Source organism: Microplitis mediator, chromosome 11 (assembly GCF_029852145.1).
Source record: "Microplitis mediator isolate UGA2020A chromosome 11, iyMicMedi2.1, whole genome shotgun sequence".
NCBI lineage: Eukaryota > Metazoa > Arthropoda > Insecta > Hymenoptera > Braconidae > Microplitis > Microplitis mediator.
In genome coordinates this window covers 11,611,186-11,639,056 of record NC_079979.1, presented here as the reverse complement: position 1 = coordinate 11,639,056, position 27,871 = coordinate 11,611,186, and the positions used below count along the sequence as shown (strand labels likewise).

The window sequence follows — 27,871 nt, the reverse complement described above, 5'->3', positions numbered from 1 at the left end:
TGATTTGTTCAATCTGCAGCCCCAATCTTTTCTTTGTTCATCTTCGAATCCAGGAGGCTGCTTCATGTATATGATTTCCTTAAGTTCCCCGTTCAAAAAAACTGTTTTGGCGTCCCAGTGTTTTAAAATTAATTTCCGTTTTCCGGCAATAGATAATAGTGTACGGAATGTTGTGTTCTTGACTACTGGCACGAAGATTTCATCGTAATCAATGCCGTACTGTTGAGTAAAGCCTTGAGTTACTAATCGTGCCCTATATCTTTGAGGAACACCGCTGGAATCTTTTTTAATTTTATAAACCCACTTACAACTAATTGGTTGTTTATTACGGGGAATTAGTTCCAGGTCCCAAGTCTCGTTGTCTTCTAATGAATCAAGTTCTTCGTTCATAGCTGAAATCAATTTTTCAGCACCTGGTTCATTAATGGCATCTGCGAATGACGAAGGTTCTTCCGATGTGTCATTACCTGGTTGAAAATCTTCTTCAGATGAGGTAGTGCTACCATCTTCAGCAAATAAGTCTTCCTTATTGGTGGTGTCAATGTCTTCTCTCGTTTCAGGATCATAGTAGTCATCGTCAAAGGAGTCTTCAACAACATTTTCAATATTTTGCTCCCTTTCCTGGGTAACGTTGCTTATTTTCTCTGTGTCAGAAATTGGGAAGTCTATGATTTCTTGATCTAGTTCTTGACTCTTTAATTTCTTTTCACTGCTTCTTGTCATAATCGGTTCTCCGGTCGTTTTTTGATTAACATTTCCATTACTGTAAGCATTTTGTTCGACGATATCGAATGTGACTTCTGATTTTTCACCGCTTCTTTCATTTTCGATAAAATTGTACGTCACGGCTTATTATTATTTTTCCATTTGACCGATCCTGAAAACGGTACGCTTTTGACTCTTTAGAATACCCAACCATGAAAGACTCACGTGCTTTGGCATCCAATTTCTTTCTATTTTGTTTTGGTATATGCGCGAATGCCCGACATCCAAACACTTTTAAGAAACTAAGATCAGGCTTTTTATCGTGCCATAACTGATAAGGTGTGGCCTCTCTTTCTTTAGTCGGTAATTTATTTTGAATGTACGCAGCAGTGACAACTGCTTCACCCCAATACTGGTTGGACAAACAGGCATCAGCTAACATTGGTCTGACAGCTTCAATTAGCGTCCTGTTTTTACGTTCTGCCACCCCATTTTGTTGGGGGGTATAACGCGCACTGTATTGTACCTTTATTCCTTTGGCCTTCAGATAATCTTTCCGTTCGTTATTGACATATTCGCCACCTCTATCTGATCTGAACACTTGCGGTTTTTTGTTAAATTTTGTCTTCATTGACTCAACAAAGTCTATCAATACTTGAGTCGTTTGTGATTTCTTTTTCAGCAAAAACACGTGCGTATACCTGCTGTAGTCGTCTACCAGTGTCAATAGGTATCTTCTCCCTCTAGTATTCACTGGCATTTATCAATAATTTGCTGTATCGCTTGTGAGTTTTTGTGTCCTAATCTACGATGCCACTGGTGAATACTATTGTCACTGTGGTTTGTTGACACTTTTAATGCTTTATCAGCCACTCTTAAAACATATAATTCGTTGTTGACGTCTGCTGTCGTGATTTATTTTTTGCCTTTGAATACTGTCATTCTGCTGTTTTGCACCATAACATTATAACCATCAAAGTCTAAAGCTCTTATAGATAATAATCCCGAATCAAAACACGGTACAAATAAGACATTTTTCAGTTTTAACAATTTTTCTACACCACTATTCGTTACACACTTTATTTGTCCAGACCCAATTCCATACACCTCACAACACTCTTAACTAGCGACCTTGACTTTGTTTCTATACCTAGTGTCTATATGATCAAAAAAAATTCTATCTCATTCGTCATGTGGCGTGTTACTCCGGAATCCAAGCACTATTTTGAAGAAACCTTTTTCTTTTCATGTGAAGTATTGTAAGCTTTTTCTTGGTATGCTTTATCGCTGCCGCTGTCGTTTCCTGGTTCTCCTGATTTCTAAGCTTTATGAAATCTTTTATCATACTTGTTCTTTTGTTGATGGGCAAACCATTTCTTACATTTTCTGCAATCAGCCTTTATGTGACCTTCTCGATTACAAAAGAAACACTTGATACCTTTGTTTTTGTTTATCCTAAATGCCGATACTTATTCTTTGTCAATGACCTTATCACCTAACTGTCTTGTGTATTGGTTAATTAATTTATTTGATACAAATTCCAATGTTAAATCGTCATCAGGTCGAGAGTCTAACGCAGTTATCAATGAGTCATAGGATTTTAGTAAGCTTGATAACAGTATTGCAAAGACCAGGTCTTCCGCTAATGTCCTTCTCATATTTTTCAGTCTATCTGCTAATTCTTTTATTGTGTTGATATGTAATTCCATACTACCATTTTCATTCAACTTTAAGTTCATCAACTGTCTCAAAACTGCCGATTTATTGTTTAGCGATACTTTTTCATGGTAATTTTTTTAAAACCGTCCACGTTTTTTTAGCTGTTTCAAGGTCTCTAATCAAGCTCACCTATCCTCAACCATGAGGCGGATCGTTGCCTTATAGTCTAAGAGCCCGTGAACCCCAGACCTTCGTTATTTTATAAAAGCTGAAAGTTTGTCAGCGCATGCTCCTAACATAGGTAAGAACGATGGACCATTATAAAGTTTGGGTTATAGTAGCTTTGGTAGGTAAACGGTACTAAAGGTGTGTAAAATACCGATCTATTAGCTTTACGATCCATTTTCTTCCGTACTGCGAGTTCGCTTGACTCACTTGGTGCCGTCTCAGTCACGGCGTGCTCTAAACACCCGTTTCGTCTAAAAGAGCTTCCATTCGGAACTTCCATATTTGATAATTCGTAAGATTCAATTTGGGTATCCCAAAAGACACACTTGAACTTTCTCCCGAGTTCATATTGAACTTTAACCTTTTCTCCTCTTTTATTAAATACAAACTGCTCAATTGAACACCTGGTAGCCACTAATTATTGTACTGGGCCCATAACCTGTAGCAGAATCACAGGAACTAGGAAATAGCAATGTGAGAAGGAGTATAAATTGAGGAGCAAACAACCGATACGGATAACTCAGTGTATTTCAAAAGACTGACTTATAAGTAATTTTACATAGCTAAATATATATATATATATAAGCCACAATAAGTGATAAGTAATAAGGGTGACTCATCCATAGGATGAGTAAATGCATACTTGAATACACACATACAAACATAGAATATAATTTATAAGAGTTGTATTGCAATATATCCAACGATATATAATTTTTTAAAAAGTTTCATGTTAAATTATATATAAAAATACATAATCATGTATAAAAATATATAATTATATACAAATATATATAATTATATAAATTCATGTATCGTCTTATATAACTATATATATTTATATATAATTATAGAGGAATATATATAATCCTATATTTATATACATAATTTTATGTAAATATATATAATTATATTATTTTATATATAATCATACATATTTATACATTCGGTTGAAAATTTTTTATGTAATTTTATATAATTGTATGAAATTTTATATAATTGAGTTGTTAGAAATTCTATCTAATGGCAACTTCTGAGTACATATTAAGCTGTGCGGGTGGAATCATAATATTTTTTGAAATAATTTACATATGATCGAATAATGTAAGATTACTCGGAATAACTGATTTTATAATGGTTTATAAAATTTTATGAAGTCTATAAAATTTTTTAATTTACCGCATTCATAAAAGTCATTAAGTATACAAACTTTTTTCGAATTTCTTAGAAATAGACTAACAAGGCCGAAAGCAGGATGACAGTTAAAAACTTTTGAAGTTTCAACAATGAATTAAGTTATAAAAAACTGAGATATAACATTAAAAAATTTTAGCCAAGTTTAAAAAATATTACCCTGGCGGATCCGTTTTCACCGTGGGTTTCAGTGTTGACTTAGTGTAATCCGAATTACACTGAAAATACACCGGAATTTCACGTGTATCACACGGTGGGTTTGTGAAAATTTCACTTTTAGTTTACCCTTGTTTCACACTAATCTACTGACACTCATTTTACACTTTATTACCATTGAGTTTTCACTGTATATTCTAGTGGTTCAAGCGCCACCGTACAAACTCGCTAAAAAATCGACGTATCAACGGAGTTTCGACGGTGGTTTTCGATAAAAAACGGTGTTTTGTCTACCATAATGACAAGAGGTTTCTACTGTGTTTCCTCGGAGTTTTTACGACGTATTGTCTGCGTTTTCTAGCGTATTTTTTAAATCTTAAAATTTTTGGTGTAATTAGCATGTAAAATAGTTATTTTCACGTTACAGGAGTTCGTGCACTGAAAAAAAACCGTATAACATAGTGTAATTTAAGCGTAAAATTGAAATTCCCACTAAAACCGCCGCCGTGTAAAATAAGTGTAGTTTTGGTGTACTCTTTCTTTCATCGAAGCTCCGGTGAGAATAGCATGTAAAAATCGTGTAATACGATGTAATTTAAGCGCCCGAGTAAAAAAAATTATATGTAATTTTATATAATTATATATAATTCTACACTTATCCAAAAAATGAAAGGAACAAGAAAATTTTATAAATTTTTGAATGATTTTTGGAAGGCTGCATTTTCGTGAAAAATGATCGTATCGAAAAAAGTAAAAAAGTAAATTGAAGCTTGAAATCTCTAGTTTAAAGATCTTTCAGCAAAATAATTTTTTTAACCACCGTTTTTGCGGAATCATCAGAAATAGCTCAAGACAAAATTTTTTTAAATTTTTTGGTTTTGTTTTTTGGGTCCACGGGCCTGGGAAAATTTTTTTCCGAAAAATCAATTACTGGCTCGTTTAGGAAATTTATTCAGCTACAATTTGCTTTTTTTTTGTTTCTCTATACGTCAATTTGCTGCTGAGATATCAGCCTTCAAATGAAAAAGGATCCTGTTGTCTTTTATTATTGATATCTCAGCAAATAATGACCGCACAGTAATGTAAAGAGCAGTTTAAGAAACGAATAAATTCCCTACCGGACAGACGGTTCAATGGATCAATCTGAAATTTTCCAGGGTTATTGAGGGTACAATAAGCTGTAAAATCACCTGTCAACATTCCCCTTTCCATCAATATTCTTGAAGCAACGGTTAATTAACTAAAAAACCATAAAAAGTCCATTTTTTGTAGGTTTTTTAAATTAATATTGAGGATGAAAAAAAATTTTCTTCTCTTAAATCGGAAATGAGGCTTGTGGGGTATTAATTCAAGTTCCCTGGTTAAAAAAGAGAATTAAAGAGGATTAAAAATTAATTGAATCCTTTTTAATTCTCTTTAGAGAATTGAATAGAATTAAGGAGAATTCATATTTAGAAATTTTTAATACTATTTAATTCTCTTCAGAGAATTAAATAGAATTAAGGAGAATTCATATTTAGAAATTTTTAATACTATTTAATTCTCTTCAGAGAATTAAATAGAATTAAGGAGAATTCATATTTACAAATTATTAATACTTTTAAATTCTCTTCAGAGAATTAAATAGAATTAAGGAGGATTCATATTTTGAAATTTGTAATACTTTTAAATTCTCTTCAGAGAAATCGAATAGAAAAAAAAACTATTCCCAAGAAAAATATAGAGAGCCCGAACTGGGATGGGTATCCCGAATTGTCCATGAGGAAGACCACTGATTATACCAAATATAATATATTATCTATACCAGATATATATATATATATATATATATATATATATATATATATATATATATATATATATATATATATATAGGACGTGATGCAGGGTATACTGCACCACTACCAGTGGGTACTTCCCACTCTGCTACGCAAAGTTCGCTTGGTAGCAGTGGAGTGATGACTGACGATAACGTCCGCTGCATTTGCTTTTAACACTTCTACTATAAGTGTCCATATCTAAGAAGCCCGCACGCTCTAGCGGTGAGCGCAGAACTAACTTTCGCTCACTTCCTCTCTCCCGCCAGATTGTCGGTCGGCGAGCGTCTCACGATCACTCTTACATTTTTTTTCCCGTTGCCTTTTTCTCTTATGATTACTTTTTTTTCCAAAAATTTCTCCGTAAAAAAAAATAAAATTTCACGTATAAAATAATTATTTCTTTTCTTTCCCAGAATAAAATTTTAATATATAAATAATTACAAATCATTATTATTTTGTTTTTTCAGTTTAAAAAAAAAATTAATTTTTTTTGTTATGGTTACAATTCTCTCGAATTCTCAGCGAGAACAGGAATTGCAACATATGACTTTGAAATTAAAAAAAATAAGATGGAATTGAACTTTTTCGAATCCTGTTTTATTCTCTCGGATTCTCGGAAAGAACAGTAATTGCAACATTATTTTAGAATGAAAAAGAATTAGTTAGAATTAAACTTTTTCCAATCCTCTTTTATTCTCTTTAATCCTCCACGGGAACAGAAATTAAATATTATTTTAGAATTAAAAAGAATTAGTTAGAATTAAACTTTTTCCAATCCTCTTTTATTCTCTTGAATCCTCCACGGGAACAGAAACTGAATATTTTTTTAGAATTAAAAAGAATTAGTAAGAATTAAACTTTTTCCAATCCTCTTTTATTCTCTTGAATCCTCCACGGGAACAGAAATTAAATATTATTTTAGAATTAAAAAGAATTCGTTAGAATTAAACTTTTTGAATCCTCTTTTATACTTTCGAATCCTCCGCGCGATCAGAAATTGCAATATTATTTAAGAATTAAAAAGAATTAGTAAGAATTAAACTTTTTCCAATCCTCTTTTATTCTCTTGAATCCTCCACGGGAACAGAAATTAAATATTATGTTAGAATTAAAAAGAATTAGTTAGGATTAAACTTTTTTGAATCCTCTTTTATTCTCTTGAATCCTCCGCGAGAACAAAAATTCAAAGTTAATTTAGAATTAAAAAGGATTAGTTAGAATTAATCTTTTTCCAATTCTCTTTTATTCTCTTGAATCCTCCACGGGAACAGAAATTGAATATTTTTTTAGAATTAAAAAGAATTAGTTAGAATTAAACTTTTTCCAATCCTCTTCTATTCTTTTGAATTCTCCACGGGAACAGAAATTAAATATTATTTTAGAATTAAAAAGGATTAGTTAGAATTAAACTTTTTCTAATCCTCTTTTATTCTCTTGAATTCTCCGCGAGAACAGAAATTCAAAGTTATTTTAGAATTAAAAAGAATTCGTTAGAATTGAACTTTTTGAATCCTCTTTTATACTTCCGAATCCTCCGCGCGATCAGAAATTGCAATATTATTTTAGAATTAAAAAGGATAAGTTAGGATTAAAAATATTTAATCCTTTTTTATTCTTTTTAATCCTAAAACGATAATAATTTTGTCGCTAGATGAAGGAGAATTAGAAAGGATTCATTTTATGGTCGATCTGAATTCTCCGGAGAATTAAGAGTATTAAAGAGTATTAAGGAGTATTAAGTATGTGTGCTTTTTTAATCCTTTTTAATTCACTTTTTTAACCAGGGTTCTAAAGCTGTCCTCAAAATCACTGTGTGACCATTAGTTGCTAAGAGATCGATAATCGAGGACAAAAAGATCCTTTTTTATTATAAGGCTGATATCTCAGCAGCAAATTGTCGTACAAAAAAACAAAAAAAGCAAATTGTAGCTGAATAAAATTCCTAAACGAGCCAAAAAATTTATTTCTTTGAAAAAAAATTTTCCAGGCCCGTAGACCCAAAAAACAAAACCAAAACATTTATAAAATTTTGTCTCGAGCTATTTCTTATGATTCCGCAAAAACGGTGGCTCAAATTATTTTGCTGGAAGATCTTTGAACTAGAGATTTCAAGCTTAAATTTGCTTTTTTACTTTTTTCGATACGATCATTTTTCACGAAAATACAGCCTTCCAAAAATCACTAAAAAGTTTATAAAGTTTTCTTGTTCCTTTAATTTTTTGGATAAGTGTAGAATTATATATGATTATATCGAATTATATATGATTCATATCGAATTGAATATAATTATAAAGAATTATATACAACAATACAGCATTATATATAATGCCACTAAAAAAATCACATGGTTATATATAATCTTACACAATTATATATGGTTACATAAAATTAACAAGCAATCTTCAGATTTTATAATAGATACATGTGTTTTACTACAACTTGAATTTTAAAATAACTGGTCATTTTACTATATTTTGCTTTCAATTGTTTGATTAAAAAATACAATTCATTTTCACTTTTAACGAAAAATTTTCTTCAAAACAATATCTCTCATACTAAGAAATCAAAACACTTTAAGCAATTGAAAGTATTTCAATTTAAGCATAAAAATATGTTGATTTGAAAAAAAAAAAAAAACATTTTGACATAAGATAATACTATCAAGATAATTATTTACTTAGTGCAAGATTATCAGATAATTGTAAAATATATTTGTAATCAATTCTAAAAGTTGTAATTATTTTATAATATAATACAGTAAAACCTGTACAAATGATCACCTTTGTACTTTGACCACCTCTTTATATTGACCAGTATTTTTAGGAACCGGCTTAATTACACTTACATTACCCATACTAATATCTCTCTAATCTGACCACCTCTCTATATTGACCACCTGCCTAATGTGACCTCTATTTTGAAAATATTTGAGCTGTAATTGACCTTTGTACATTGACCGACTCCTCCCTCTCTTTCATTTTTCGCATTATCTATGAATCTTCCTTCGTTATTTTCACTGCATTACTCATTGTCTTTTCGTTCTTTGTGTCAGTGACAGTATTAGAGCCTAGTTGTTGAAATGGGTGTTAAAAGAAAGTATACTGAGTTGGATATTAATATAAAAAAAATGATTGTGGACTTGTTGGAGAAAAAGTGAGCCAACGCAATGTGGCGATCCAATTTGATGTATCGAAAACCACTGTAGTTAACATCGGTCGTAATAAAGATGTTATTTTAAAAATGTGGAATGACAATTGTAACGCAGACAGGAAAAGAAAACTACGGAAAACGGAGTTCGAAGGCGTAAATCTAGACGTACTGAAATTTTTTGAATTATGCCGGTCCAAAGATGTTCCTGTTTCCGGAGTAATGTTGAAGAAAAAATCTCTAGAAATAGCTGAAAAGTTAGGAATTAATGAATTTCGAGGTAGTAATGGATGGTTAGAATCGTTTTTGAAACGAAATAATATAAGTTATAAAGCTTTATGTGGTGACGCAGCTTCGGCTGATTTAGAAGAAGCTAAGGATTGGAAAAATATCAAATTGCAAGAGTTAATAGCTGGATATGATAAAAAAAATATAATTAATGCTGACGAACTGGCATTATTTAACCGCCAAATACCGAAAAAAAGTTTTGTGAAGAAAGATGACAGGTGTAAAGGTGGAAAAATGGCCAAAGGACGCCTAAGCGTACTTCTGTGTTGCAGTTTAACAGGTGAAAAATTTAAACCTTTAGTTATAGGATCAGCAGCCAGGCCTCGGGTTTTTTAAAAAGAAGGAGTACGTCCAGATAATCTACCCGTATTTTGGCGATTTAATAAAAAATCATGGATGACCCAAGTGATATTTGACGATTGGCTACTTGAATTGAATAATTATATGAAAAGGCAAAATAGAAAAATTTTATTACTTATCGATAATGCAACCAGTCACAACACAATATGACAGAGTGTTTAGTAGGGTGGGTTGAAAAAAAAAAAATTTTTTATTTTTCTTAGCATGGGGGTAGAATTTGTACCTTATAAAAAAAAAAAATTTTCAAGAAAAAAAAAAATTTTTTACTCAACATTTTGAGGTGGCCCACTCGTTTTTAAAATAAATAATTGATTAAACGGGGTAGTTCCAACGAAAAAAATTTTTTTTTGTCCAAAATCGTGGAAAACATCTAATAATTGTCGAATGTGATTTTTTTTTACTTCACTTTCATTTTAATTCAAAAGAAAATGCTTTTCATTTTTGGATTTTCTACTTAAATTACAAAAATAATAGGAAAAAAATTTTTTCAACTCCTGACTTTCAATTAGCTTTCAAGGGGACACCCTACAGATTGTAGAACACCATGTAATTTTTTTCGTTGGGACTACCCCGTTTTTATCAATTATTTATTTTAAAAACGAGTGGGCCACCTCAAAATGTTGAGTAAAAAAATTTTTTTTTTCTTGAAAAATTTTTTTTTTTTATAAGGTACAAATTCTACCCCCATGCTAAGAAAAGTTTTTTTTTCAACCCACCCTAGTGTTTAGCTTGCCAAGTCTGGTTGCACCTAAGTATTATAGACGAATATTAGGGCGCCACTGGAAGATGGACTCGGCCTTCCAGAACCGGATATTAATGTAATTTTATTACATGCTCAGGGTCGTTCGTAAATTTTATAATTTTGTGAGAGAGGAGAGGAATGATGAACAGGCTAAAATAAATTTATTTAAAACTTTGCTTTCAATTTTAATTACTATAAGCACCTTGCTTTTATATTTATTTCCCTTTTATTACAACTATAACCTTATGACAAACTAAATACTTATGACAAACTAATTTTCTCGTCCCCGGGACGGTTTACTTATGACAAACTAATATTTCCTCGTCCCCTGGACGGAATCTTATGACAAACTAAATTTTACCTCGTCCCCTGGACGGAATCTTATGACAAACTAATTGTATCCCCTGGACGTTTCCACATACACACACCCACGTTAAAATACCGTCCCCTGGACGTTAAACCTCAATTAACCTTTAATAAATCGTCCCCTGGACGTTAACCAAAATTTTCCTTAAAAAAAACATCCCCTGGATGTATAACTAATCTAACCTTAACATGTCCACCGGACCTAAATCACAGACACAGTTTTCCATACACTAGATTGACTCTATAACTAATTGACTCTAATTTTTAACATTACTCATTAACTTTCACTTTAATTTTATAATTCCAAATTTTTAATTAATTAATTAATTTTTTGTTTAATATAATTTATTAATGAATTAATTTTACTACTTATAAATTTTCCACTTTAATTTGTCATTTAATCATTCACTTTCTTTTCAATTTATTCATTCATTTATTTAATTTTCCACGCATAGAATTTTACTATTTTATTCGCCGCAATTAATACACTGGTCACAGAAATTAAGGGATAGAAAAAAAATCCGAAATTTTTAGGTGATTTTCAACATGCTGTAACACGGTGAAAAATGGTCGTATAAAAAATCTAAAAAAAGCAAATTGTAGCCTCAAGTTTCTAGTTTTCAGATCTGGACCTCAAAATTTTTTATCATGTACGGTTCCGGAGTAATCATGAGAAAACCAACGAAAAAAAAATTTTCAAAATTTTTGCTGGTCTTTCAATACCTCTATGGGCGACAATAAATTTTTTTGAATAATCCGACTGTCTGACTTTTCTCGGAAATTTTATGCCCTTTAATTTGGTGGCCTTGAAAAGTCTCTACGACGATTTGGCGCCGAGTTATCATTGATCAAAGCAAAAAAGTCCATTTTGGCTTTGATAATCAATAACTCCGGATGTATTGGTCGTACAGAGAATGGAAGCAGGGTTTTGAAAACTGGAAAACATTTTCTATAAGGCAAAATTAGTGGCATTTGATAGAAAAATTTTTTTTAAAGCGATATTGTTTGGTAAAAAACAGGTCAAAATTCACAAATTCAAGGATATTCGGAAATCTTGCTATAACTTTGGATATGAAGGATAAACAAAGGATATCTTCGACTTTATTTCAACCTCAAAGTGTCCTGAAAAAACCCTGGAAATTTCAAATCGCTGCGATTTTTCTTTCTTAGTGCCCCGAAGCTTTAAATTTATCGATTTTGTCAAAAATCACCATAATTGGTAGGTTCTCGGTTTTTGTTCATTTTTTCGATTTGAAAATGGTTTTTTTACCGATAATCTTCATTTCTTCGATCAAAAAGATCGATTATCGAAAAAAATTGAAAAAAAAAAAATTTTGAAAAAAATTTTTTTTTTTTTTCAAAATTTTTTTTTTCAAAAATTTTTTTTTTTTCAAAATTTTTTTTTTTGTTGTATCTGCAATGATTTATCATTGTCAAAAAAAATTCCTAAAATTTTTTTTACCGCTGTAACTGCATCTGCTTCAAATGTCAACTTCACAAACATACCCTTTGGGTAACTCTAATGCCGGCGGTAAAAAAAATTTTAGGAATTTTTTTTGACAATGATAAATCATTGCAGATACAACAAAAAAAAAAATTTTGAAAAAAAAAAAAATTTTTGAAAAAAAAAATTTTGAAAAAAAAAAAAATTTTTTTCAAAATTTTTTTTTTTTCAATTTTTTTCGATAATCGATCTTTTTGATCGAAGAAATGAAGATTATCGGTAAAAAAACCATTTTTAAATCGAAAAAATGAACAAAAACCGAGAACCTACCAATTATGGTGATTTTTGACAAAATCGATAAATTTAAAGCTTCGGGGCACTAAGAAAGAAAAATCGCAGCGATTTGAAATTTTCAGAGTTTTTTCAGGACACTTTGAGGTTGAAATAAAGTCGAAGATATCCTTTGTTTATCCTTCATATCCAAAGTTATAGCAAGATTTCCGAATATCCTTGAATTTGTGAATTTTGACCTGTTTTTTACCAAACAATATCGCTTTAAAAAAAATTTTTCTATCAAATGCCACTAATTTTGCCTTATAGAGAATGTTTTCCAGTTTCCAAAACCCTGCTTCCATTCTCTGTACGACCAATACATCCGGAGTTATTGATTATCAAAGCCAAAATGGACTTTTTTGCTTTGATCAATGATAACTCGGCGCCAAATCGTCGTAGAGACTTTTCAAGGCCACCAAATTAAAGGGCATAAAATTTCCGAGAAAAGTCAGACAGTCGGATTATTCAAAAAAATTTATTGTCGCCCATAGAGGTATTGAAAGACCAGCAAAAATTTTGAAAATTTTTTTTTCGTTGGTTTTCTCATGATTACTCCGGAACCGTACATGATAAAAAATTTTGAGGTCCAGATCTGAAAACTAGAAACTTGAGGCTACGATTTGCTTTTTTTAGATTTTTTATACGACCATTTTTCACCGTGTTACAGCATGTTGAAAGTCACCTAAAAATTTCGGATTTTTTTTCTATCCCTTAATTTCTGTGACCAGTGTATTTATTAAGGACTGTTAATTTATAATTTTCTCGCTTATAGTTTTCACAATCAAATTTAATACACTCACAAAATAATCCGTTCTCAACTTTACTCAAAATTTAATTTACCCAAAATTCTAGCTTCCTTTTTAACTTTGATTTATTTAATTATTATTTAATTTTACTTAAAATTAATTTATAACTAAGTAACGACTAGAATTTATTTACAATTTGACTAGAAATTCGGCCATAGAGTTGGCGTCACTCAGGTCCTGAATTTTACCGACGGATTCGAGTAAATTGAAATTATTTCCGAATTAATTCAGCCACTGGAATAAATTCCGGCCTCAATTAATTTATTGACGCTATATTATAATTTATCTAATTAATATTGCACGCGGAAAGTTATTTTATTTCGGCCAAAGGACCTGAAATAATTATTTTTGAGTTACAGACTCAATTTAGCAAACGAAACGGCACGACAACTTTTGAGAAACACGAGACGCGTATTTATAATGGCCAACGGCCTTCCAATACGAAATGATTATAATTTAACCGACGGAAAGATATCAAGTAATTTAATTATAATTAAGTTTGGCCATTGGAACAAAAATTTCGGCCAAATTAAAATTATAATTTTACCTCCAGACCTTTACTGCAGCAACTGATGATGTTATTTCTGCTGCTCCCTGGATGTTGGTGTAAACTTTCTTTGGTTGACGGAACCTTAGCCGGTCTCGTGTCGTCTCTGGCCTCTCTCTTACTCTTGACAATGATAATTATAATTTGATTTGTTCTAACCTATCAATGAACAGTACGTATAAGTAATTGATTTCAAGATTTATGAAATTGGAATTTATCGGCCAAAGGTCCAGATAATATTTTTATATTTAATTAACTATCGCTTCGTTCCACGTGAAGCGGACTTAGATGTATATAATTACCTTAATTAATTAGTATCCTGCCGTTGTCGTCGTCTGAACAAAACTGATGATTCCACGTTCCGCAGTCCTTTTTATATTATCATTCCCTCTATTCTGGTTCACTCCCGGAAAACTTAAACTAGGGGAGTGTCGAATGTTCGGGTCTTAGCGATCATGCGACACCCGGTGACAAGTCGCAACCCTAACTCGCAACTTACGAGGTCATTGGCCGGTTAACGGCGGGAATAAAATTCAAATTCAAATTGATAGTTTTTACCGAGGTGCATAATGTACCCTGTTACTACAACTAAGACTCTAAGCAACGTAACAGTTCAGTTTCTTTCACCAAACTTGACGTCCGAAATTCAGCCTCTAGATCAAGGCATTATAAAAGCAGCTAAAGATCGATATAGATCAAGACTATTGGAGTATAAAGCTGAAAACTGTCAAAGTAGAGAAGAATTTCATAAATCTGTCACGGTTTTACATGCTATAAGATGGTTGTATGGTGCGTGGATGGAAATAAGTCAACAAACAATTGAGAAGTGTTTTCACCGAGCTGGATTTGTAAGCAGTGGGTTGGCTAATGACATAGAAGATCAGGAAACTATTTTGACTGACTCTGCACGTGAATGACCAGATGACTTGGTAGCTGAATTAGCTACTGAAAGAGAAATAAGAAGATTTTGTTTAACGATTCAGAAAATTGAAATTTTCTTGCACCTAGTTAATAATTATCTTGAATCAAATTTTTTTTTTTCTCAAGTCAACATATTTTATGCTTGAACAGAATAAGTTTTAACTCGTTTTAAGATTTTTTTTTCTAAACATGAGAGATATTTTTTTAAAGAAAGTTGTGTTAGTTTTTTGAAATAATATTACATTTTTTGATTTGAAGACAATAAATTTTCTCGGAATAAGTACAATTTTTTAAACGCAAAAATTTTTATATGCTCCAACCAAAAAAAAAAAAAAAATGCTTAAACTAAGAGAAAAATAACTCGGGAGTAAAGGTATATATGTATATATGTAGGAGAGGGAGGTCACCGGTGCTATAAGCAGCAGCGGAAGGAGTTCTATGCTCGCCACGAGATCGCGCCCACGGGTTGTTGTGTCTCTAGTAAGAGACTTATTTCAGAAGTGTTATATTCCACTGCTGGAAGCAATTTTGGCACGAGTACTCCTCTGTCATTTGACAGAGTGATGAGTATCTTTTTTGATGGTATCATAGTATATCCTATTTTCCATCGTGGCATTAGTATTTATTACCAATGCTTTCATGAATATTAATTCTCAGAAATTAAACTTGGACTTACAAAAAAAAAATTATTTTTGTAAAAAGTATAGAGTTTCTACTATATGAACAAAAATTTACAATTTATTTAATACGTTGTATAGGATGAAATTTAAGCGTACAATTTACATTTCCACTGAATCATCCGTGGTGTAAAATAAGTGTAGTTATAGTGTACTCTATCTTCTATTGAAGCTCCGGTGGGAATAGCAGGTAAAAATCGTGTAACCCGGAGGAGTACGGTGTAATTTAAGTGTATGTTGTGTGGAATTTTTTCACATTTACACGGTGGGATTTCAGGGGATTCAGTGGAATCGGATCCGCCAGGGTAACCTCTCATTATTTTTTATTTACCAAAAGAAGTCATTATTGCCCCACTATTAGTGGGTATACTGCTATTGGTCTCTACTCTATAAGCAATTATATAATTTAAAACAATACAAATAACAGAATCAATCATTTCATTGATGTTTTTAGTTTTCTTTAGTTCATTCGTATTCAAATAAATACAATCGACTCCTCCTGTCAAGTGTGTGATACAGCACAGTGGATAACAACTCAAGCTTCGAACCAGAAAGATCCGGGTGCGAGTCCATGAGTCAGCGGAATTTTTTTCTTTTTTTTTTCATGACAGTTATTGTATATATACTTTATAATGTTATATATAATTTCATATAATTATATATAACTATATAAAATTAGATCAAACCAAAACTCATATCTAATTTTATCTAAGCATTTATATAAAATTTTATGTCATTATATATAAATTTTTTTTTCCGGGAACTTTTTAACTAATCAACCGATTTGGATCGTTCTCGTGGTAATCGAATGAACTTGTTAGCTATCAACTTTCTCGTTAATTTCAAATCATTCGATCCAATTGGTTCTAAAATAATTAAGAAATACAAAAATTTTTTTTTTTAGTTTTTTAGAACTTTCTCAAAAACAACTTGTTCAATCGATTGCAAAATCTAATCAGCTCGAGAACTTAATGAAATGCATCGATTGTCGCATGAACCATCTCAATAGGTTAATTTGTTTAAGAGATATCGTTGGAGAAAAAAATGTTAAAAAACGCTTTTTTTCCGAATACCTTCGAAACAATTTAATCTATCGATTTTCAATATTTAAGGGCTCTAAAACAATAAAATGCATCGATTGCCGCCTTAATCATCGAAATCGAATCATTTCTTCAAGAGATGTCGTTGTCGAAAAAATTTTAAAAAAGTGTTTTTTTTTCTGATAAATTCAAAATTGCTGAAGCGGTTTATTCTAAATATTTTTGAGCATCACAGACTGCAAAACAGCGTCAAATTCTGCCGCGAATTTCGAAACTGGTTCATTAGTTCATAAGATATTGGCGATCAAAAATAAAACACATAATAAGTTACTTCGTTTTTCCCGAATAACACATAATGCAATTCATCATATGTTCCAAAACTTATATCGGCCCTTTGATTTCATAGTATTTGAGGATCAATACATAAATTATTGCAATCAGTTCGCTTAAATAGTATCATTATCAAAAATTTTGAAAAATCACTGATTCTGACATTTTTTTCCGTATGTTTTATATTCTAACTCGCTGGTTCAATTTAAAGTTTATTGTACTATCTCTTTTGATCATTTCTATAAATTCCGCTCCAGTAACATTGAATTTCTCAAACATAATCGTGATCAAAATTTAAAAAAACGAACCTTATTTCGTCAACTAATTTCCAGATTGTTTTTCGTATTTTTTGTTGCATAACTTGAAATTTATCGGATCAGTTTATTACAAAACTTAATCGAATCTAAGTCTAAAAAGCTCTATCTATTACTGCAAAGAACGTGCCAATCGGTAAAATCATTCCGAAGATATCGTCGGACAATAATGATCGTTGTTCATTTAAATATGCTATGTTTTGGTACAACCGTATTTTGAGCTCGAAGAGCTCCAAAATTGATAATTAAATGGCTCAGAGAGCTCGAAAACAGCGGGAAGTTTTGGGGCTGGCCCATAGAGTCAACCGTTTTTTAGATTTTATTTTTGGGCTCCCTAAAATGTATATATAATTTTAAATAATTGGTGATTGGTGATTTGTACATTTTGGTAATAATTACACAAATTAAGGAACAAAACTTGTTCCTTTAATTGTTTTGTAAAACTTTGAGCAATCGGCCAACAGTTCAATGGATCAATCTGAAAATTTCCAGAGTTTTTGAGGGTACATTCAGCTGTAAAATCACCTGGCAATATTAAACTTTCCATCAATATTTGCAAAGCAGCGATAAATTGACTAAAAAACCATAAAATGTCAATTTTTTCTGGGTTTTTCAAATTGATGTTAAGGATGAAAAAAAATTTTTTTTTTTTTGAAAAATCGAAAATGGAACTTGTGGGGAATTGATTAAAGTTTCTCAAACTGCCCTTTAAATTACTGTGCGACCATTAGTTGCTAAGATATCGATAATCAAAGACAAAAGGATCCTTTTTCATTTAAAGCTTGATATCTCAGCAGAAAATTGTCGTACAGAGAAACAAAAGAAAGCAAATTGTAGCTGAATAAATTTCCTAAACGATCCATGAATTGATTTTTCTAAAAAAAATTTTCCCGGCCCCGTAGACCCAAAAAACAAAACCAAAATATTTAGAAAAATTTTGTCTCGAGCTGTTTCTTATGATTCCGCAAGAACCGTGGCTCAAAACATTATTTTGCTCAAAATCTTCAAACTAGAGATTCCAAGCTTTAATTTGCTATTTTCATTTTTTTGATACGATCATTTTTCACGAAAATGCAGCCTACCAAAAATCGCTAAAAAATTTATAAAATTTTCTTGCTCCCTTCATTTTTGTGAGAGGTGTATTTTACAATACCTGCGCCAAAAGTTTACATTTCTGACCTGTTTAAAGGGACGAAAATCATTCTGTCCTTTGATGAGAAAACTAATGATAAAAATTAGCGCATGAGCCATTTTTTCCTCAAACAGAGGCCAAAATGTAAACTTTCAGATGCGATCTGGTAAAAAATTGTATACACACCACGGAGGAAGGTCGGACGTCCCAATCTGCGTCTTTGCCACCCTCGCCTTCGGCTTGAGTACACAATTATACAAGTGGGTTGGAATGTCCTACTTTCCTTCCCCCGTGTGTAATCTACTATTTTGGAAAAAAATAATCAATAATAATATATTATACACCGAGGTAGAAAAGTAGGGCATTCCTACCCGCGTGTATAATTGTGTACCCGAGCTGAAGGCGAGGGTGGCAAACCCGCGGATTGGGACGTCCTTCCTTCCTCCGTGGCCTGTATACAATTTTTCACCAGATCTGCAACTGCAAGTTTACGTTTTGGCTTCTGTTTGAGGGGAGAATGGCGTATGCGCTAATTTTTATCTTTTTTTATTTCCATGAAAGGACAGAAAGACTTTCTTTCCTTTAAACAGGGCAGGAATGTAAACTTTCGGCGCAGGTATGGCTAAAAAGAATTTTTTTAATTTTTTTTTGTATTTGCATTTTTTTTTCTTTTTATATTAAATTCTTGGTACTTTGTTCGAAGGATAACGTCAATTCACCTACCATTACAAAGCAAGTGGCTGTATGTTGGTACTGAAAGGGGGAACATTCATGTACTTCACATCGAGACCTTTGTTTTATCTGGATACGTGATCAACTGGAACAAAGCAATAGAAGTGTAAGTATCATCAATATTTCTTACTCTATTCAATAAATTGTTGGTGTAAAATAACTAATAGTATACTGCTACTGTATGTTCCTATTGTTTGTTTTGAGCTTATAAAGTAATTATGTGTGAAAATTTGTACAGAAGATGTGTGATGCTTCTGAGGGAATTAATTTCTACTGTCACGTGTAACCTTGACCCTTTTGGCATGTACTTATAAATTTATAAAAAATATCAAAATTGTATAGGAAATCAAATTAAAACATTTAATACATGAAATTGTTAGATTCACGAATTATTTGAATTTTAGAAATTGTTTTGGTAATTTTATATAATCAGTAAAAATATTTGTTTCTATTTGATTTGATATGATGGGTTTTTATGCACTTCTACACTGAGAAAAACAAGGTTGAAAGTAAATACTTGATTTAAGTAAATATACACCGGCACACAAAAAAAAAAAAGTTCTCTGTACTTTTGACGGGACCGATTTATTCCCATGTATTTTGACCCGCTGAATCCGAATCCGAAGTCCGTTTAACCCGTACACCCTCAGATTTTTAGAAAACTTTAAAAAACCTCAAAAATACACAAAAATCGACCGTTTTTTAAATTTATAAATTTTTTTAACCCTAACTAAGTATGATTTTTATGTATTTCGGTCCTCCACATACTAACCTGAAGTTTATTTAAAACAGTAGCCATTTAAAGTCTGAGTAAATTCCAAAAAACCCCAAAAAATTGCAAAAAAGCAAAAAAATTCTTAGTATTGTGATGAAAAAAATTTTATAGGGCTAAATAAATAATTATTTTCATGTACGTTTCTCTGTCACATATAATTCTCGAACATCCATGGCTCAGACATCTCTAAAATTTTAAATAAATGGCAAAAATTCCCAAAAAATCGAAAAAAATAAAATTTGGTATAACAAAAATCATTTTTTAAATCGAAATAAAAAAAAGAAATCATATTGTTCGATCTGTGATATATATATATAAAATATTTTGGCCTAAAACATAAAAAAATTTTAATATGCTTCAAAAAATTTTTTTCATCACAACACTAAGTATTTTTTTGCTTTTTTGCAATTTTTTGGGGTTTTTTGGAATTTACTCAAACTTTAAATGGCTAATGTTTTAAATAAACTTCAGGTTAGTATGTGGAGGACCGAAATACATAAAAATCATACTTAGTTAAGGTTAAAAAAATTTATAAATTTAAAAAACGGTCGATTTTTGTGTATTTTTGAGGTTTTTTAAAGTTTTCTAAAAATCTGAGGGTGTACGGGTTAAACAGACTTCGGATTCGGATTCAGCGGGTCAAAATACATGGGAATAAATCGGTCCCGTCAAAAGTACAGAGAACTTATTTTTTTTTGTGTGCCGGTGGCAATGAAAAATTTCTTTGGATCAAGTTCAAGGAATCGATTTTACCTGATTCATAACCAAATTTTATTGCGCCTATGAATGATTCAAGAAGATATTTGTTTGTATCATATCAATTTCTGATAGCTAGAATAATATATTTCCTTAAGGTGAGTTCAGTTGTACTTCTGGAAAACAAATAAAAGTTAGATTTTAACATATAATTATTTAAGTGGAATGTATGTTGTTTCTTATGTGGACTAAGACATTACTTACATTAACTAAATCCCTGCAGAAAGAATTCCGATTGAATTCGATTAAACCTGATTTAAACTCAATCAGATTCAAACATTTTATCAGAATTGCTCGGGAGCGTTCCAACTATTTGAATGAATTTCAATCGGATTCAATCGAAAAATAATTTTTTATTGATCATTTTTCCGATTGATTTCGATTAGAATTTTTTTATTAGATTCAATCAAAGTTATTTTTAGTCAGAGATCATGCCAGAGATTCAATGACACTCGATATTTATTTTAATCCCGATAAAAAATGTTTAGATCCAAGCATATATGATTGGATCCAAACAGTCAGATATGCTTGGATCCAAATTTTGGCGCGATCCAAGCGGATCCAAACAGATCTGACAATATCCAAAGAGATCTCACTATATCTAAGTATATCCAAACAGATCTTAAAATATCAAAAGTGGTCTAAACAGATCTCAAAATATCCAAACAGATCTCGCTATATCCACGAATATATAAGTGTATCCAAGCAGATCTGCGTAAATGTCGATCTTTAAAGAAATCTACATAGATTTAAGCACATATCTAAAGAAGTTTCACTACATTCTAATAAATGCATGTATAAATATTTTATACTTGAGATCATTCTAAAAACAATATCTACTCACATCTTGGATCTCATTGCTATTACCTCTTAATGCTTTTGATGAACCTATGTATAACATATATTAAAAGTCAATTGATATTTAAGTAAAAAAAATAGATAAATACTTTAGAAACAATGCGTAATTTAATACTTTTATATTCAATTATTTACGTTTATATTTAATTACATATAATCAAAAAAACTATGAATATTTTCGTAAGCTTCTATCTATAGTTGGATCTGAGCTGATATACTTATATATGCTTGGATATGCGTATATCTACTTGGATATCAATCTTAATACATCTCTATATCTGCTTATATATGATTAGATGTGAGCAGATATAATTGTATATGCTTATATCTAGCAAGATCAAATATTTGGATGTATTTAGATATAAACAGATACAACGAGATCCAGACATATCTGGTTGGATCCAAACGTTTTTTATCGGGATAATACACCAAATTATTTTGAATGATAAATATTATTGATTGTTTTTAACATTTTCATTGTAACAAGTAAATATTTATTTGTATCAAGTAAGCACTTACATCAACCAAATTGTTAAAAAGTGTTCAATCACGAGCTTGACTATTTTTAAAAGCTTCGTGCATTTCCGCTAGTCCGGGAGCTGCCGAACTCGCTACTGACTTCAAGGTCAGAATAGTGCTGGGTCACTCGCTATATGGACCCGACACTTGCAACTTCTTGCTCATGACCGTGTAAGAACTGCATGAGAACCCGCTACTAGCCGGCCAATAAGATCATTCGTATTATATTAGCCGGCCAATCAGAAAATTCGTCTCATAACGGCGTGCTCGGCTGCCAATAAGAAAAATCGGCTATTAACTATTTCCGGTTGGCGCGCTTTTAAGCCAATGGGAAAATTCGCTCGGACAATTAATTAATGTAACGGGGCCGTTAAGCCTACCTCCGTTTGACGGAAGGCCGATACCTCGCCCTTTTGGGCATACTCGCGCTGCGAAATCCCAAGGGTGGTACTTGCTTGGTCTGACGCCCCCTAGAGGGCGCCAAAACCCCTTCTGAGGATTCGCTCGGACAGCCATGCTGTCCACGTCACTATCAAGCGGAGCGAAGGAAGACACCGTCGTTTTATCATCTCAATTGGCGAGTGGGCAACCCCTGCCATTTTGTGCCTTAAAACATCATGGCGGCCACAAAAAACTCGCAGATTAGAGATCACTAGGTGATGGATGAGGGGAAGTGTTTATAATGGCGTGTCTGAAATCTTGGTGATTATATTCCTAAGTGGAGGTAGCCCTTATGGGTTGGGGAAGAACTTGCCTCCCATTACTTCTATGCAAGCAGTTCACCAGAGCTGAAGTCTGGTACCATGGGGGATCCATTCCAAGCCCCACTTCGACCAGAGTCTCTCTATTTCCTGAGATGGGAGGAGTGTTTGGGTCCCAATGAGGTCGGTCTCGTGGTGGTTGTCGGTGAGGCACCCACATGCAATGCATGCCTACTGGGTAAGCTAATGTGGGCTTATGCTCATATTTCGCTTTTATAATATACGGTGGATTCAGTATATACAATAGGGATTTCGCAGCGCGAGTATGCCCGAAAGGGCGAGGTATCGGCCTCCCATCAAACAGAGGTGGGCTTAACGGCCCCGTTACATTAATTTTTTTCATCATCTCAATTTACAACGTGCTTTGTTTCATACAACCTCGTGTTCTAAAACAGCTTTCTTTAATATAATTAATTCTTGTGATATAATTCTAAATCAGCTACGCTAATTCTCCTCAATATTCAGTCAGTATACTAAGACTGCTATTTATTGGGAATAAATTGATTGTGATTCGCGTGCAGTTAATTACTTTATTAATTTCCGTGAATTTAACCGCTATTGACCACGTGTCATATTTGTTATACGTGATTCTTTTCGTTTATTGCCGCATTCGCTATCGCGTAATAATTTGAGTCGCATTCGCTATAAGTATTAAGTTCTTACAATTTTAAAGTGTAAATAAGTGTAAATGAATATCTAAATTATTTATCGTTAAAATCTGTGTAATTTTTTTTTGTTTAAAATCCTCACGCCTAAACCGGATCCAATTAGTTTATTCGCTGATTTTACAAAAAGTAAAAATTATATTCGTATTATATTATAACATTTATGATTTTTGCGAAAGCTCAGATGATGTAGGCGTGTATGATTTCTTTCTCCATTACTTATATTCGACTCCTCATTTTTGCTCGGTATAGCAGTATTCCCCTTATATGTAGTAAGTTGACTCCGTGGATTGGATGATTCTGGGATTAACAAACAATTCAGTGTTTTAGAACACTCAGCCATCGAGCGCGTTAGAAATTTAATAGTTATTTTTGTATTTACGGTAGTTCACCATAATATAGTATAATCAGTACTCATATCGTTGCAGACCTTGATTTTTATACTTCGATAGTAAATTCGCTTTCTTTAAGGGGGGGGGGGGTTTAAAGGTGAAAAAAAAAACATATTTTTGTGATTTTTTCTCGGCGAAATAAGTAATATAATTTTATTTAACTCAATGACATATCATTGTACAACTTATAAAGTATATCAGAAAATACTTTCACTGACAAATATTGAAGAATAAGCTGGTGACGTTGAATCTCCCAAGGCGCCTTCAAAAAAAGTGGTTTTGCGGTGAACTCGTTACCGAATCATCTGAAAAAGAAATTGATATGCATTTTAAAGGTGATGTATTTCTCCAGGTCACTACGAAGCGTTTTTTTTTTTTTCGATTTTTTGCAGCACTTGGAAGTGAAAAACGCGATTTTAGCTAAAAAAATTGCGGTTAATTTGTTATTAAAAAATAAAAAAAAATGCTCGTGGTTACCTGTTGATTCATGTAAAAAAGTAATGCTCAAATTTTCAAAAGGATCGGTTCAGTACATTTTGAGTTATGATGTTCACAGACTTCAAAAATAACGTTTTCGGGAAAATCGATTTAAAGTTTTTTATGCGTAAAAATTCTAAATAAACCATCAATATAAGAACATGAATTTTTATACTTACATGGAGTCATTAGTTAATATCCTTTGAAAGACACACCGACGGAGAAAGGAATTCGGGAAAACAAATGTATAGGAGCAGGTATAAAAATCAGGTATCACGGCCGGTCGTTTAAAACGTTGTAACTCCGTTAGTTTTACTCGGATTGATTAAAAATTTGTACATAATATTCTCGACATGTTGTTCTTTTGGATAAAAAATAAAAAAAAATCATTTTAATCCCCCCCCCCCTTTAAAGAGATATCCCATTAAAGTGAAAATAACAAATTACTCGAAGTACTCACAACTTTTGCTTCATTGAGAAGAAACATATACTCCAAACAAATATATCAATACTTATAACAAAAGCAATTTTGTTCATAATTCAAGTAAATTTTTTTATTAATCAAGTAAATATTCACTTAATCAAGAGTAATTATTTTTTAATATTAGAGTTTAGATCAAGTAAATTTTACATTATATGGTAATTACGGCAAATTCCGTGATACAACTATCGTTTCTGAAGTCGGACACTCAATAGATTTAATTTTACGGTATAATTGTAATATGTTCGCAATCCCGAAAACTAATACGGTAACTCTTTGATAGTAGTTTCTGGTAAACTAAAGTACATTCTCCAGAGTTGACAGTTATGGCTGCGGAATTTACTGTCATTTACCAGAAATTATCGTCAATTTACCATACGGGCTCTAATAAATGACGGTATAAAGGTATAACTGATTATACCAGACTAAATCAATCCATATTTGACTATTTATGAACATATCCAGCTATCCTTAAATAAGTGTATCAGGTTTTATCTGATCATATATGGCCATATTGAGCTATGTTTGGTCATGCATGACTATCTGCCTATTATGTATATACATTTATAAATATATATATATATATATATATTAGGGTACACCAACAAAAATCGATGTTTTTTTTCTTTCGGCTACTATGAAAAAAGCTTTTATACATAAAAAAAAAAATTCTGTCGAAAGGACGATTTTTTATTTCAATTTTGAAAGCTGGCACTCGCTCTTGGAATTTTTCAATGCTACTAGGATGGGAATTTGATTTTTTTTATCTTAAATCCTATAACTTTATTTGACGTTTAAAAAAAACATTCAAGTTATGGACATTTTTGTAGAAAATTTTATGCTCTACAAATTGTTCTGGAGCTCAAAAGCTCTAAAACGTACCGTTCAAAAGTTACAGGTATTCAAAGTTGATAACTTTTTAAAAATCAACATTCAAAGTGTATTTACATCAAAACTGCTACTCTTACGGAAAGTATTAAATAAAGGCTTTGTAACGAATTTCATTATCACAAGAAGGCTTCAAAAAAATTAGTATAAATATTGTACCGAATGATTAATTTATATATTTAATAAATATTTCTTCATGGAAACCATTATTTTCTACTAATATGGCATAGAGGTGATAACTTTTTTTAATAAATTTACTTTGAATAAAACTCAGCTACGATCAAATAATTATTTTAACAAATTTATGATACCATTGTAATATTTTTTTCTTATTTTTAAATCGATTTATGTAAAGATTGGGTTCAAAACATGACCACAACTATACAATTGATTTTTAAAAAGTTATCAACTTCAAATACCTCTAACTTTTGAACCGTATGTTTCAGAGCTTATGAACTCATGAACAACTTTGTAGAGCATAAAATTTCGTACAAAAATGTTTGCGAATAAAATGTTTTCCTCAACGTCAAATGAAGTTATAGGATTTCTCATAAAAAAAATAAAATTCTCGTGCTATTAGCATGGAAAAATTCCAAGAGCGAGCGCCACCTCTTAAAGTTTAAATAAAAAATCGTCCTTTGACCGGATTTTTTTTTCATTGTATGGAAACTTTTTTCACAACAGCCGAAAGAAAAAAAGAGTATCAATTTTTTTTGGAGTACCCTAATATATATACATATATATTAGATTGTTTCAAATTAAGCGACTACTTTTTTTTGAAGAACTGAAAAATCGAAAGGGTATGTTAAAATATGTTGACAGTTAAGATATGAGCTCTTAATATTGATATTTAGAGGTGGCTGTTTATAGTTTTCGGTTTTTCATTTAGTAACATGGTAAAAAATACATAACTTCCGAAAAAATCAAGATACAGAAAATTTCTTCCCAAATATTTTGTAGCAAATTTACCGATCTACAAAAAAGGTCTTATATGATTTTTGCATAAATTCAACCATTCACAAGATAGCCGACGTCAAAGTTTGATACAATTCGAAGAACTTGTTTTTGCTCGTTCTGAATTTTATACCATGTCAACTAATGGGAATTCAGGAATTCTTAATACAGTTTTTTGTAGGAAATTGAATGCTCTACAAAAAAAGTCTCGTATCATTTTTTGATAAATCCATCTGTTCGAAAGTTATTGGAGCATGAAGTCAAGTTAGAGTAAATTTTGAGATCTTTTTACTTTTCCGGCGAAACTATCGGACTTATCATAAAATGTCAGAGCATATTTTTTGTAGACAATTTTATTTTCTAGAAATTATCATTGACAAAGTTTTTTAAAATTCTGCATTGTTTTCTAGTTATTTCCATTTTATTGCCAAGCACCGAAAAAAAATAGTTCTTATCGATTTTAAGAGCTTGGCATTAAAATGGAAATAACTAGAAAACAATGCAGAATTTCAAAAAAATTTGTCAAAAATTTTTCCGAAGTTCATCAATTTGACCCCTTCTGATTTTAATGCCTGGATTAAATTAATGAAAGGAAAATTATTTACTGATTTAAAATTGAAATGAAATAGCATTTGGAGGAATTTTTTGACAAATATTTTATTTACAAAATTACTAAAATCCCTATATCACGTGAACGAAGAACTTGAGCCACTTAACTAAGAGGACCTTTTTCATAGCGAATAAAATTTCTTAAAAAATCATTATCTCCACTTTTGCCGTAAATTGCGTTATTTAGTTAATATCAACTAAAAACCTAAATTATTATCAAAAAAATTATTTTCAGAACCAATACAGAAAAAACAATTAGAGTCCGAGTAAAACTATTAAGGTGACTTTTGAAGAGTGTCAAATTGCCTACAAATTGCCGCAAACGGCGATCCGATAACTTGAAATGTGGCTGAGTTATAGAGAATTAAAAAAAAAAATCCCAACTTTCCTATGTATTTTAAATGGGAAAACGTCAAAATCAAATATAAAGTACTTAAAATTAAAATTAAGGGCTGAAACTTGCAGGGAATTTGTTTTTTCATGTCTATAACAATATTTTCAAGTGGGAGTGAAAAAAAAAATAGTCGTTCAAAACGAATTACCCTAATATACATATATATATTAGACTGGGCCAAAAAAATCGACTATTTTTTTTTCAACGATACTGTGAAAATATTATCCCTGATGACCAAAAAAAATTATTGTGCAAGTTTGAGCCCTTAATGAAGTTGAGTCAAAACGACTTTAATAACCTTTTCGAAGGAGTGAATTTAGCCAAAAATGTAAGGGACCTTTTTTGTAGAGCATTAAATTTCTTTTAAGAATATGTATCTTGACTACGAAAAATTTTAATAT

The 27,871-nt window shown here is 31.5% G+C and overlaps 1 protein-coding gene across 14 annotated transcripts in view; it reads left to right on the top strand.

The window, feature by feature from the left end:
• Positions 1-27,871, top strand: part of LOC130677041 (syntaxin-binding protein 5) — a 408,264-nt gene that overhangs the window by 58,118 nt on the left and 322,275 nt on the right. For all 14 annotated transcript variants that reach the window (XM_057483593.1, XM_057483594.1, XM_057483590.1 and 11 more), the window contains exon 6: positions 18,913-19,047. In XM_057483593.1, coding sequence (XP_057339576.1) covers positions 18,913-19,047 — 135 coding nt within the window. The remainder of the gene's footprint in view (positions 1-18,912; positions 19,048-27,871) is intronic.